General features: G+C 33.7%; 1 protein-coding gene across 12 annotated transcripts in view; it reads left to right on the forward strand.

Moving 5' to 3' along the window:
- EYA1 (EYA transcriptional coactivator and phosphatase 1) overlaps positions 1 to 15,075 on the forward strand; it is a 151,871-nt gene that overhangs the window by 64,328 nt on the left and 72,468 nt on the right. For 5 of the 12 annotated variants that reach the window (XM_044657959.1, XM_044657960.1, XM_044657965.1 and 2 more), the window contains 2 exons: positions 11,088 to 11,230; positions 12,777 to 12,860. In XM_044657959.1, the coding sequence (XP_044513894.1) occupies positions 11,088 to 11,230; positions 12,777 to 12,860 (227 nt within the window). Of the gene's footprint in view, positions 1 to 11,063; positions 11,231 to 12,776; positions 12,861 to 15,075 lie in introns of all 12 variants that reach the window. The other 7 variants (XM_044657963.1, XM_044657967.1, XM_044657968.1 and 4 more) reach the window with 2 other exon arrangements.

Consider the following 15,075-nt stretch of genomic DNA (forward strand, 5'->3'; position numbering starts at 1 on the left):
TGAAAACTACTCAGGATGGTTGTGTTGAGTGCCAATATCAACAGAAGAAAAATTTGTAATCCACCCTACATTTGGACCTTGCCATCTTTGAGATTTTTTTTTAAAGTCTTCCAATTCTTGGCTGTCTTGAGTATTCAAGAGAGAGACATACTGGTTTTAAAACCTACTTTCCATTTTCTAGCAATGGGTAGACATTTTAAAACAGTACAGTAACACAACTAATTTTGTTCCCAAGGCAATTATAGAAAATTGTGCCCCCTTATCCAAATGATGTCGTTCTTGAAATATTTAATTTTTTTCTAGATCTTTTGCCTTGCACACTCGAGGTAAGTATCTTATATTCTATGCACTTGTTATGACCTGTGCTTTAAAAATATAAACTTGGACTTCCTCTTACATTCAACATACTTACAATCTCCATATTTTAATCCAGAATTTTTCTAGCTCAAGAGCCTATCACTGGGTAGGACTGCAAAGAAGCCATCTAATATAAATCCCTCCTTAGTTGACAAAACATTTATTTGGGGAAGGCGACTTCCAAAATCAGCCAGATAATGCTTTCCATTGGCTACTTGATATATGCTCAGTAGAAGGAAATTCTGTTAGTCATTTGTCATGTCAGTCTGACTAATGCTAATATGCTAAGTCAAAACCAAACAAAATTCTTAAAATAATCAAGTTCTTCTTGACCAGTGCCAGCAAACTATTACTTACCTATCATCTTGGATGTTTAGATATGAGGCAGACAAATAAACACTAATTAATTGTGATGTAAAAAAATCTTAAAAGGTGATGGAAATTCAGTTTGGGGTATGCATTTAAAAAAATTTTTCAGCCAAATTGTAATTGAGTTACTTGAGACAATATGCTGTAGCAGAAACGGAGCTAGACTGAGAATAGTCTGACCTCTGTTTTAGTTCTAGATCTACTGCTCTTAACTGTCTAACCCAGAATGAGTCAGGAAGAGGAGCTTACAGACTAATAGGAAAAATAAGGCATGTTTGCTACTAAGTGGCACAAAATATAATGTGGTAAAATAGGATCCTAGAGCATGCACTTATAAGACATGTGAGGGTATGGAAATCATCTGAAGGGATAGGAGGTGGCTTTTATAGAGATCAGGGGAAATTCTACAAAAAGCTTTGAAGGAAAGACTAATTTCACAGATAGAGATTGGTCTGAGTCTCTTTAGTCTGAGTAGATGAATTTTAAGACCCCTTTAGTATATTTTTACTCCTCCGATCCAGAGACTTTTGATGTACAAACATTTCTTTAGATAGTTTATGACTAAATAATGACAAGGCTTACGTTTGAGTTATATTTAATAGTGTTTAGTCACTTATCTCCTGTCTCCATTTTTACATGTTTTTCTCATTTTGAGTTGTCATCAAAAGATATTTGAATGGCCAGATGATCATGGTGCTATACAGAGAAAGATAAACACAGTCCCACCTTTTAGGAATTTACAGTCTAAAATAGGTAACAGACAAGTGCATACAATCAACATTTCATTAGCCACGGTAATAGAAGTTATATCCATACTTGTTTTAGAAAATTCAAAACAGCACATAAACCAAAAATCAAATCTGTTTATCTCTGGAATGCATTTTATGATCCCTTCTCCCCATCCTGCCAAAGTACATAACCCAATCTAATGATGTTTTGCTCAGGCTATAGAAAAATTACTCTACATTCACTGAGCCACACATTACTGATGGAAGATCCCAACAGTGATCTTCTTTGGGTAAGCCAGTGTAAGATTCAAATAAATTACCCAGAATTATACACTTGGCAGATTCTTTACATGTAGATATCTGTAATCGGTCAAAGAATATTTTTTAAGCCTCTACTAACAGGGCTGGAGAAGGCAAAGCAGTTTCAAGGCAGTAAAATTGCACCTCCTCTATATTGTTGTCCACTGTAGCCTGTGGGCTTTCAACATCTGAGGTGATTTCTAACACACATAAAAATCCATTCTATGGCAGATGAACTTTTCTGGCATTAAAATATGTATGCATATAAACCATAATATTTAAGATTATTCTTTGCATTTTAGCTGACTATAGTAAATGCCCTAATTTTGATCCTAACCCCACTGCCCAGCATTGTATTTAACTCTGAGAACAATACAAAAGAGGGATAAAATGTGGACCTTACCTTCAAGATCTGGGGCATCATATATAAAAATAATGAAAGAAAAATTAAGTACTAAACTGCATAGTGCCAACTTGAGTGTGTTAGGATTGTGGATAAAGGAGAAATAAGTTTGTGCTGGAGTAATCAGAGATTTCTTAGAGGTGATAAGAAAGAAACCAAACCTGGAAGATGAAGAGAGATTTATATATTTAACAGGACTAGAAGGGGAACAATATAAGGACAAAGAAAAAGGAAAGAGTAAAACATGTTTGGGGAATAATATTTTAAAAAGAGATGATCATACCTTGACCCTTACTATCCCATACAAATGAGCCATTCTGTGTTTACAAACTCAGAAACCTCCTTATCTGATTAGAATCTGTTTTCATTCCATCTCTGCCTTGTAATACAAACCCTCACTTCTCGACCTCATCAAGACCTCTGTTTCCTCTCTCCCAAGTTCTTTCCCTGGTTGTCACCCCTACATTGGCTATACTCTCCTCTTTTCCTCATATTGACCCCTCAGTGAAATAATTCATCTCTGCATTGCACATACATACATATACTTATATGTATATGTGTGTATATGTATATGTGTGTAAATGTATATGTGTCTAGCCTCCAATAATCACATTTACATTTATAAGGTATAACCAGGTATTTTAGATATATCCAAAAAAGTTGATTTTATGGTTGCCCCAAATACTATATGATAATAGTAGATTTTATACTAGTTGAGGGAAGGACCCATTCCTTTCTATTGTGGGAGGTGTTTTTTTTTCTAATGAAATGAAATGTATAGTAATTCATAGATAAATAGATAGATATGCATTAATATTTAAAAATGGAAGAATAGGATGAGTTTGCTAGCTAGTTTATAAATAATGAGACTTTTCCAGCTACTTAAAGATAAAATTGAAAGAGACAACAGGAGGAGCCAAACTGGAAGCCATTTGGTTAAAATGAAATTTTAAAAAATAGGCCAAGGAATTAGAACAAGTTAATATATTAAGGAGGTCCTCTGTCCTGATATGGGATCTTTATGCTGATCTTGATACTACAAATGTGAATACTTATATAGTCTTTCACAACATTTTTATATCTATTTCCTTAGTGGGTACAATGGAAACACTGTGAAAAGGGTGATGTTGAACAGTTTGGGGAGAATTGAAGATGTGAAGAATAATTTTATTTAGGTTCAAATAAAAACATCAGGTCTTCAGGTCCTTCTCACCTTTCATCTGGATTAAGTGGTCTCTCTGCCTTTACTCTCTACCCTTTTCAAATCATCCTTTGTATATCTGCCAAAATCAGCATCCCATTGAATACGGTCCACCCATATTACTCCCCTGCTCAAAAATATTCAATAACTCCCTTCATATTGTCTAGAACAAAAATCTCTAATTTCTTAAAATCATACTTCCCTCTCAGCAAAAAAAAAATGAGTATTCATCACCACCTACCTTTCCAAACATTTTCACATGACTCTGCCTAAAGATATTTTACATTTCCTGCTCATAGGGCAGAACTTTCTCTCTCTGGCCACTCCTTCCTCCTTGCATTTGTTCAGTCTTTCTCCCATACACTCAATGTATCAATTTCTAATAAGAGAATGCATTGAAAGCAAATGTGTGTGGTCCCAGATTAAATGATTATATGTATTATGTTATCTAGTTTTATCTAAACCAGGGGTTCTTAACCTGAGGTCCATAGATCTACAAAAACCTTTGCAAAGAGATTTCAATGAGTCCATGAATTTGGATGAGAAAATTGTGATTTCATTTTCACTAATCTCTAAGTAAAATTTAGCATTTCTTTCAGTTACTTAAAAACATTTCTCCGAGAAGCAGTCTGTAGTCTGTATTTGAAATAGACATTAAAAAGTATGATCTCAAGATGAAATCTCTTTAAATTATCTTATGGAGATTATGCTTAATGTCTTCAAAATAGTTATTATTAATAACTTAAAGGTTTTAATAGGAGCAATGTAATTAACTATCTTATTACTTTTTGAGCTGTAAAGACACCTTCCAGAGACACGTAGATATATACATGAGGGAAAGTACTTCATGAATTCGGCTTCCTAAATCATGGTGTTAATCTTTCAATTTCATCTACCAATTTTATAAAGTATTTTTATTTTTTATGAAAAATTAGATAGTAATTTCCATCTTCTTGATATGCATTGATTATTCTTGCAAACTAATCATATGGTATTGTGTAAGTTTACTTGTTAAGTAATGGGTTGAAAATTCACTGAAATTTTTTGTTTGGAAGAATTCAGAACAGGTTAGAAAACTCTTATTTCCAAGATAATATATGTAGATGTGAGAGTTTTTGTGTGACATTCATTGTTTTCAGCAATGAAAGCTTAATTTTTAAAAATCTTAATAATCATGATGTCATGGTAGCTTTTAACTCAAAATAAAATATACACTTATCATGAAGTTCATTGTTCATGACAGTGGGTGTGAATCTATGTTTTCAATAATCATGGTCATTTCAGTTTTGTAGCCAAGTTCCCATCAGATCCAATTAGATCATCATTATATTTACCTCAGGATGTGGATGATAAAGGGCTCTCCAGGAATAGAAGAATTGGATCTGTCATTTTCTTATTTATTTGTACCTAACCTATTAGTGTTATATTCAATCCATGTTTTCTTTGCAGGACTCTTTGTAAACTACTTGTCCAATTTGTGAGAACTACTTATCAGGGGTTCTTAGCCTTTTTTGTGTCATGGATCCTTTAGGCACTCTGGCAAAAAAAAACTCCCCAGAATAATGTTCTTAAATAACTTTTAAAAATTCTAATTCTACTTAGATATTAGTGAATATGAAATCACAATTTCTCACCCAAATTCATGGGCTTGCTGAAATCTCTTTTTAAATGCTTTGTAGATCCATACACCCCCAGGTAAGAACCTCTGCTTTAGAAAAAAACTGGATAGTATGATACACATAGTCATCCAATCCAGGATATATAAATTGCAGTCTATCACAAATGGACAAACAAAAGAGGATGGCATTTTGAACCCTTTCATGTTGTAGAACTCACACTCTTTCCTTAGGATGCCTTACGTATTCACATGCCATATATGACACATGACTATTGAATGAATTTATAAGTGTTCATGTGTATATTAAATATTGGTAAAGGATAATTTCTTTATTGTCCTAGATAAAAATGAATAGAAATAAAATTTCCACATCTTTTCTTCCAGCATCTCAGAGGACCATCTTGAGCATTGTATCTGTTGTATGCACCACACTTTAGAAATAGCTGGCCAATAGAATAAATAGGCTGGCATTTTATGCCTTTCATAATCTGGCTTCAATTCACCTTCATACCCTTATTGTATAATCCTCCCCCCTGAAACATTCTAAATTTCAGTCAGAGAAGCTTCCCTCCTCCTAACTGAGATTATTCCTCATGCCTGAAATGACTAACTTCTTAGAAGTTTTTACATTGAGCTATCATTCTTAAATCTCAAGACTCTGCTCCATTATTCTCTCTTTCCTAAAACCTCCTCCATCCTAACTAAAATGTTTCCTTCATTCTCACATTTTATATTATTATCCATTTATCCAGACATAGCTCCTATCAACCCATGTAACCTAAAAGATCCTTGAAGAGAGAGACTGGGTCATTTTTTAAATCTTACATGAAATTGATTGCTCAGTAAATGCTTATTAAATTAAATTGATTCATATTTATAAGAAAAATAATCTGAGGAAAAACAACTGCTTGAACACATGGGCTGATGGGGATATTATTGGGGATGTAGACACTAAACGATAACTCTAGTCCAAATATCAATAATATGGAATTAGGTCTTGATCAATGATACATGTAAAAACCCCCAGTGGAATTATGCATCAGCTAAGTGGGGTTAGGGGGGTTTGGGGAGAGGGAAAGAACATGAAACATGTAACTATGGGAAAATACTCAAAATAAAAATAATAAAAAGAAACAAACATGAATAAAAAAAGAAAAATAATCTGAGATATGGTTAGAATATTAGTATAGTCTGTATGAAAATATTTCAAAAAGGAAAAACCATTTTGAGTAGCTCTTTTTTTCTCATTAAGATCAATTCATATGGCTACACATAAACTCTCGAGCTCTCCCTTTGTCTCTTTGTCCCTCTCCTCTTCTATGTCTGTGTCTCTGTCAAACTCAAGTCTCGTTTAGAAATAGAGTTTCAATTTTTACCCTAACATCAAACTGGGTCTGAATTACAAAGGACACCACTATCCTCCCAGTCACCCAAGCCCATTATAACCTTGGTGTCCTCCTTGATTAATCACCCTCACTGTCACCTACATACCCAGTCTGTTGCTATACCTTCATATCTTCTTTCATATGTGTTCAATTCTGTTTACAATCAGAGCCAGTATCCTATTCCAGTAACATCCTCAAGGGGAAGGATTATTTTTTTCATATAATTCTTTATATCTCTAGATATACCAAGATAATTTGCATGTAATAGATGCTTAATCAATGCTTGTCAAATTGACATAAATCTGTATGTCAATTTATCTCATATTTACTTATTAAATTGTTAGATTAAATGTTAGAGATCCCAGTACAAAATAAGTTTCTTGAGGAATTTTATGGTCATATAGCCCATATTTGCCTTTGAATCTCTGGAGCCAATGCAATTCCTTATACTTAATTATTAAGCACATAGGTACTTAATAAAGGCTTACAGATTTGAATTGAATCTTCAAAGTTGCAAGTATTTTTTGCTAACTTCAGCTTCCGTACTTGAGTATACATATGCTCTTGCTTGAAATGTTAGAATACAGATAATTAACATGTAACTGGGTCTTGGGATATACTCTCATTTATAATATATAGAGAGTGATCACCCCTCAGCTAACTTGTTACCAAGATTCATTCTGATCATCTTTAGTTCTAGTTCTAGGGATATGTTTATGTAGCTACGTATTAATTACTTCAATTGCAACATCTCTATTGTTAATTAACTAGCCTCTAGACTCTGCCACTTTATAAAATAGAAGGTATTTTATAAACTGGACAAGTCTCTTGTCCATTATCAGTTGCTTATGTCTCTCACTATGTTAAAGCTTTAATTTTTAAATGAATTTTAAAGTTACTGGCCATGCTGTTTACTTACAATATATTCAATAATGACAGAAAGAAATTATTGCTTATAATGTTTAAACTGAAAAATATGACAGATGAAGTTGCTTATTACTACAACACTTGATTTTTCTCTTATGTGAGAGGGTCTCATCATTCAGTTATCTCAAGATACCAGGTAAATATATTCTTGGAAATTCTATTCCTCATCTTTGAATGACAAAGATGAAAACTTTTCTAACAAAAAATTTCTTTGTCTCTTCTTCCTTCTTTTCCCTCTCCTCTCTTTTCCTTTCTCTCCCTTTCTTCATTTCTCTCCTTTCTTCCCTCTTTCCCACCCTCTCTCTTTAATCATGACCAAAAATAGGCCATTTACAAATGGGTCTTCATAGAAGGCAGTTAAACTATATTAAATATTCTATAGCCTCTTCTAAAGATAAGGTTTCAATATCTATAGTCTCTGTGGGAGAGACTATTGAAGATACTGTTACATGTAATATAGTATTTAGTAGGAACAGGTAACATTGTGTATAATGGCACAAATAAATTAGCAAAGGATTAGAGCTAGAGAGGTTTCCTGAAGGTGGTCTTTCTTTCCTACTGGTGAGGCTGGAAGGAATATAGTTGGATAAGATCCTGAAAACTATTTTAGGTATTGATAAAAAAAACCTGTGGGAAAAGAGGAACATAAATATGAGATAAAGACATGACAGAAGAGGAGACATTTCTGCAGTAACAAGAAATGAAGTTAGTAAAGAGAAGTCAACTGATAAAAGATATTTTCTTTTATCTCTGAGAAAAATCTCTGAGAAAGCATTTTATCTTGATTTGGAATCATTGTTGTGTGGAGGAGAGCTGAATAAATGAAGAACAATTGGCACAGATAATCTGAAGTGCCTTACATACCTGGCTCCCCAAAGGTAGGAAGCAATCTGTGTTCTATACCATTTCAATTGGAAGAATTGTAAGGATTTTTCTGTCTTTCCATGGGAAAAAAATTGGGGGGGGGGTGGAAGGAGGATATATTTGGCTTTCAGATATCCATTGTTATTCTGACTCTCTGACCTGTAGATTGGAGACTGCCAAGAGAAAGCTGCAACAGAAAGACATCTATATATTTGGACCTATCCTCAGTTTACAAACAGCCTAAGAGATGAGTGGCCTCTCTGTTCAGAGAACATGTGTTTTTTGAAGGGTGGGGAAAATTAACTACATTATTATGGCATACATCAGGTAGGGTTTGGATGAAGTAATTCTTAAGATTCCTTCCAACTCTGAAATTGCATAATTCTTTGACAATTTCTGTCACTATATAAGCAAATAATTTAGGGCTGGAAAAGGTCTTAGAGATGATCTCATATAATGCTTCATTTTATACAAGAAGAAACAAAGATCTAATGAAATTCAACAATTTCTTGAAGGACACACAGTGGCAGACCAGAGCCCACATCAGCTTCCTCCTAGAGAATTTCTCTTTTCAGCATGCCATACAGACACTTATGATTTGGAGAGATAAAAGGTGAGGTGAGGAGAAGTTAGGACCTGTGATTTTATCAGGGAAGGTAACTCATGGTGTAGAAACTATCTCAACTGATTCAGATCAGTAACTTATTTGCAATGTATATGGTTTTAGAGAATTACTCCAAGCAAGGAGACACTAATTGACTTCCTTATAGTAACACAGATAGCCAAGTAATGGAATCTTCCTGGCTCCAAGACCAGTTCTCTCTACCTGTTCTACTACACTGTATCTATCACTTTAACAGATTAAAACTTAACTTTTTTTTGCTCTTTTCATTTTATCTTTAAATGTGTATACAACACCACAGTTTCTTGATGTAGCTTATGTGCATGTATATTTTGCTATTTTGTGTGTTAATCCTATTTTAAAGTGGTAAAATTATCCATTTTATAAGATCTGAATTTCTAGAATCTGAAGCTGAAGCCTAAAGAGGTGTACTGTTTTACTCTAAAAGTGCTTCTCAAAAAGGAAAAAGGCAGAGATGCTATAGGATGTCCAGAGAGGAGAAATGAAATGATTGCAAGACCACAAAAAAAATAAATTAATATTTGCAGAAAGATTAAAAAGAACTAAATATGTTCTATGTAATGAAAATTAGCTAAGCAATTACTTAGCCAAGAGACAATGATTACCATCTCTTATTAAATATCTGAAGGGTGTTAATGCCAGAGAGTAAAAGAAAAAATGTCAATGGTTAAGAAGTAAAAAAATTCTAAAACAGAACATTTCAAACAAATTTCAACTTGATAAAAGAGATTAAAAATAGAGGCATTATTCCCAGTGACAGTTAGTTGAAGTCTCCTTTCTTTTAACATTGAAAGCTAAACAGGATGGTATATTGGAAGGCAGCATTCTACTTAGGAGAGTCTTCAGTGTCTTGAATAATAGCCAGTTGTTTTTGTCACTCCTTTAGCCATCCTTCATTTTGTTTCTACAAATGAGTTTAAGAAACATACTGAGAATGGGAACAACAGAACGCAAATTAGACAATTAGAAATTTTGACATTGTTAATATTTATGATTAATTTATTTAGGAAATGGCATTGTTGAAATGTTATATGATAGAACATATAGCAGAAATTTGTAGTCAGTTTTCAAATGTAAATCATGTGTATACTACATATATATATATACACAAAAGTTCAGGTTTATGGTCTTCTTTAAAGAAAGTAGTTTATAACTTTCCTTAAATTTCTTTAAAAAGTGTTAATATGATTATTTGTAGCTTTGTACTTCAGTAGTAGGAAACCATATGAAATAGAGGTGATCTCTCTCATTCTCCTATTAAAGATATATTTAATTTCACTCAATATTGCTTATTTATTCACTAGAAGTAAATTATTAGGAGCTTGAACCAAGTACTTGTTTTCACGACAGTAATTCTCTTCTATAAGAATTAGCTTTTTGTGAATGCTAATATATTATTTGAAAAATATTGGGGAACTAATTTTGCAATAATATTTGTGGAAAGCCAGCTATCTACCAAGAGCTTCTTGGTATCATAGAACACATATTTTCTCCAATTGAATAAACTAATAGAATACTAGTAATTAATCCTAATGTATAATCTTTTAAATATTCAAGTAATGTCTTATGAATAAAAAGCCGAGTGTCACAGATCTATGGAGGAAATCCTTTGGATTTGGATAAGGAAAGAATGTGTTCATTATATTCTCTACCCACATGCATAAGGATGTCCACATGCATGAGCAGTCTTGCACTTAAGACTCTTCTCACATTACCTGAGTCATATAGTCCTGCTTGAGTGATTTCCCTGGGCTAACAGTAGAAAGGCAATTCTATATACTACCACACTCCTACCACTAACCCAGAGTCTACTTTTTTTGTTCCTCATTTTCCATGAACTAAAAAGTCTTCTCTGGGCTCTTAGGCAGTAAGAAGAAAAACTACTATGACAAGCTAATGATTTTCTTAACATGGTCAAGAGCATTGTTACTTTGGATCCTTTGGAAAATTTAGGAGGAAACTTACAAAGTCGGGTTTTTTTAAACTTTGAATCACAAATGGGAAAAACGGAATATATTGTTAGAATACAACTTATTTTGTCCAATTTCAAATTAAGGTGGTATAGGATCACACTAATGTTAATGTTTTTTGCCCTTTAAAAATAATCTACCATCCTATCTTACCTTTTTTTCAAAAGCAATTACCTTCTAAAAGATGTTACTTGTATTTTAGAGGTTAATCCAGAATTGAGCTTAAATGAAATGTAAATAGTTATAAAAAGTTCCCTTTGAATTAAAACAACTGGTACCATAGTATTAAAACTAAAAGGTGAAAGTCATTTGTGTATTTCAGCAGAGTACAGTACAATCCACAGTCCATCAACACCTATTAAAGATTCAGATTCAGATCGATTGCGTCGAGGTTCAGATGGGAAATCACGTGGGCGGGGCCGAAGAAACAATAACCCTTCACCACCACCAGATTCTGACCTTGAGGTATGTTATGTGCCCGGGCCAAAATAAACAGCTATAAGGTGGTCCTGTGTATATCCGCGTAAATAAGCCACAGTGACTGAAGCATCAGAATAATTTTTACTGATTTATCTGTCAGAGAATTTGCATAGTAAAGCTATTGTTGTTTTTTTTATATTTCATTTCTCTCCAGAGCATGACAGCAAAAAATTATGGAACTATTGTTTATAAAATAGACTATTTTAATCATAAAATTCTACATTTCCCCTGATTTCCTATTAAACAGCAGGAATTCTGGAAATGATCACAGTACCATCCAAAATAATCCTACAAATTCTTTCTATAAAGAGTAGAGTAGTTCTATATAAAGACAGACCATTAGCAAGTTTAGTTAAAAAGCAGAAGGGATTTATTAAGACCTTAATGAGTAGGAGATTTCATAACCGTGAGTCCACTACAATAAAATTACTATTGCTTGCCAACGTGAAGTCCAATGGAAAATATTTTAGTCACTAGTCATTTTGTATGGTGGTTGTGGTCATTGTGGGATGTGTGTGTGTGTGTGTGTGTGTGTGTGTGTGTGTGTGTGTTTTGGGTATAGAGAGGATAGAAAAATTTTCTTCATAACTTGTACAGCTCCTACCACCAAGTTCAAGTTCAAACTTAGTATGTAGGGAATAAGACAGAATTTATGCAATACTTTTCAAACCCTTATATTCCATCTTAGAATGAATACTATATATTGGTCCCAAGGAAGAAGAGCTGCAAAGGCTAGGTAATAAGGGTCAAGTGACTTTCCCAGAGTCACACAGCTATGAAGTATGTGAAGTCAAATTTGGCCCCGGGACCTCCTATCTCTAGGCTTGGCTCTAAATCCACTGAACCACATAGCTGCTCTTAGATTTAGGTGATATTAAAATAAAACAACTTCTAAATTTTCTAAATAATTTACCAAGTAATTTAACTTTAGGAGGCTTTTAAAATTCCGCAAGAGTAAATTGTTACTTCTTATTAATAGCCATTATATCATACAAGGTAAAGAACTAGTATAAAATAAGAATCTGCAAAATTTGTAGCTAGTAAAACTTGGCTTTTTTTTTAAAGGGGAGAAAAAACCTTGGAAGCTAACATTTCCTTCCAATAAATTTCTTTAATAGAGGAGAAATATGAGGAACAAAGGAGAAACTGGTGTCCTACTTTTAATCAAACTTCACTGTAGCAAAGGACAGAGTACTTCTGTCTTTTCATTCCGTAACTAAGATTGAAATTGTGTCCATTCAACAGGAATGAAATTGCTGTCTGGCACTCTCCCTGTGTATAAATTTTTGTTGTTAACCTGGTGATTTTAGACTTTTCTGTTATTAAGCTTGGTGGGGCTAAATGGTGTCTAGAAAATACATATGACACTCCTTGTTGATTTCTCTTGTAAGAATACTGAAAAAATGTTTTCAGCATATCAGACATTTCAATATTTTTCCTTTCTCTTTCAACTTTTTATATCTTCATTAATTTGAGTCATATATTTCTGTAACTGGTACAAAGACACATTGATTTGGTTCTATTTTTGCAGAGGGTATTCATCTGGGATTTGGATGAGACAATCATCGTTTTCCATTCCTTGCTCACTGGGTCCTATGCTAACAGATATGGAAGGGTGAGTACTGAGGAATAAAGGTGCCAATTTGTAGCTCCTTTGGACTGAGGATTAATCTTGGGATAAAAAAGGCAAATTTAGCTGCAGATGATAATTTAAGACAAAGAAAAGAAAAGGCATTGGACTCGCTTTTATAGTCAACTACAAATGTAGAATAAAATAAATCTATATCAGACTATCTTTTAGGTGGGTAAAAATATAGATGAATATTTTCTAAATTTTTTATCTTTTCAAACATTGAACATCATATTCCCTGCATATAGTAGGAGCTTAAATGTAGAATAATTAGTTAATAACAGAATTAATAATTAAACATAGAAATGAAATAAAGGTCTACTAAGTAAAAAATGGGCTAAATATAGATTAAAAATAAATCCATTCCAAAGCATAGGCTCAAACAGTTTAGTTGTATTTGAGGAGGGGAGTGAAAATTAATGGTCCCGGGTTTTTGTGACATATCAAATTTTTATCATTTTCTTGTTCTTTCTGTATTCTGGCATAAGTCAGTGGGAACAAATACTGCTTTCCAATATCTTCAGCAATTGGTAACGCTTGGGTATTTAAGCAAAAAATATTTGAGTCCAGAAAAAATTAAATGCCTGAAGGAAACAGTACTACTAGACCAATACTAAAAGTTCGTAATATTTATACCAGTTATTTTTTGCTTTTATATGAATTCACAGTAGGGTACCTCTTTAATCAGTCTATAATTTTACTGTTTTTCCTTTTCATTCTCCCAAAGCCTTGGGATTTCTCATTGGGTTAGGTATGTATCAGTGGTTTTATAAACATTTATCACAATGGAAGCAGTTTTTTTTAAGTGGCTATAGGAAACCACTGCAGTCTTTTTTTTTAAAAAAACACTTACCTTCCATCTTGGAATCAATACTGTGTATTGGTTCCAAGACCGAAGAGTGGTAAGGGCTAGGCAATGAGGGTCTAGTGACTTGCCCAGGGTCACACAGCTAGGAAGTGTCTGAGGCCAGATTTGAACCTAGAACCCCCCCCCCCCCCCCTCTAGGACTGGCTCTCAATCCAGCTGCCTCCTCACTGAAGTCCTTTTGAAAGTCTTCCAAGGATTAGAACCAGGAAGGTAATCCTGGGTTTTATACAAAATTAATTACTATAGCATTGGTTACCTACTGTCCATTAACATCTCTTGATCCATAAAGTAGAACTATTTAAGAAATATCATGATTTTGTGTAGTCTGAAATTGAGAACAGCGTTAACTTATTACATATTCATACCTGTACTCTTTGGTATGTTTTGGATGGAGGTAGAAGACCAAGAGAGTTCTGACATGTTCCTGAGGACACTGATCATAGCTTAAAATATGTTTTAAACTCCTGTTCAGTTCATCAGAAAATCTGAAGAATCAGCAAAACTTTTTAGCAGGTTTTTGTTCAATAAGTCTGTAACAAACATGACAGGGAAATTCTTTTTCTCAAAAAAGACCTTTCAGGAGTTAATAATGAGCATTTTGGCCTGACCTGGAAACTAAATGGCTTATTAGGATTCCCTTCATTCTCTCAGTGATTTGGGAGGTCTTGGAAAAGCTCTCAGGTGGCTTAGTAGGAAGCCTGATTTCACCGATCTTAGCTTTACTGTGGCAGAGCTAAGTATGGGGTTGTACTTTAATATGTACGTTATAAGGAAATGAATGCTGGACAATGGACTGGCAGTTCTGTCACTATAGGAACCAGCTATTTGAGAGCTGGCTTAGTCACAGTGGGTTAGGTGACTGAATGGGAAGGCCATTCAGTAAACTGATACTGGTTCTCATTGATATAATACAAAATTAGGGCATGTTACAGCAATATGTACACTCCCCCCCTAAAAAAAAGGTTTGAAAATGTCCCACCTTCAATGTAATCCTCTCTGTGGGAAGAACACATATTAGGTGTTATGAGGAAATGTTTTATAACAAAGGTGATGGGAACAAAGAGAAAGTACGTTGCACACAGAACAACACGTAGGGAGAAAAAAACATCGCAGCATCTCATGGGAAGAATGAAGTCCATAAGAGTTGCTTTAAATCTGTTGTTGATACTAAGATGAATGGCAATTTATAAAATTTAAAACATCTTCTAGTTTTCCATGTGACACCAGTAATGCATCTTTTAATATACAAGAAACGTAAATATAAAAATACATGTCCAAAAATGTAATTACAGTATGAGGCAGTTAGGCATTAAGCTATTATTTCTATAAAGT

This window comes from Gracilinanus agilis, chromosome 1 (assembly GCF_016433145.1).
Source record: "Gracilinanus agilis isolate LMUSP501 chromosome 1, AgileGrace, whole genome shotgun sequence".
Classification (NCBI taxonomy): Eukaryota; Metazoa; Chordata; class Mammalia; order Didelphimorphia; family Didelphidae; genus Gracilinanus; species Gracilinanus agilis.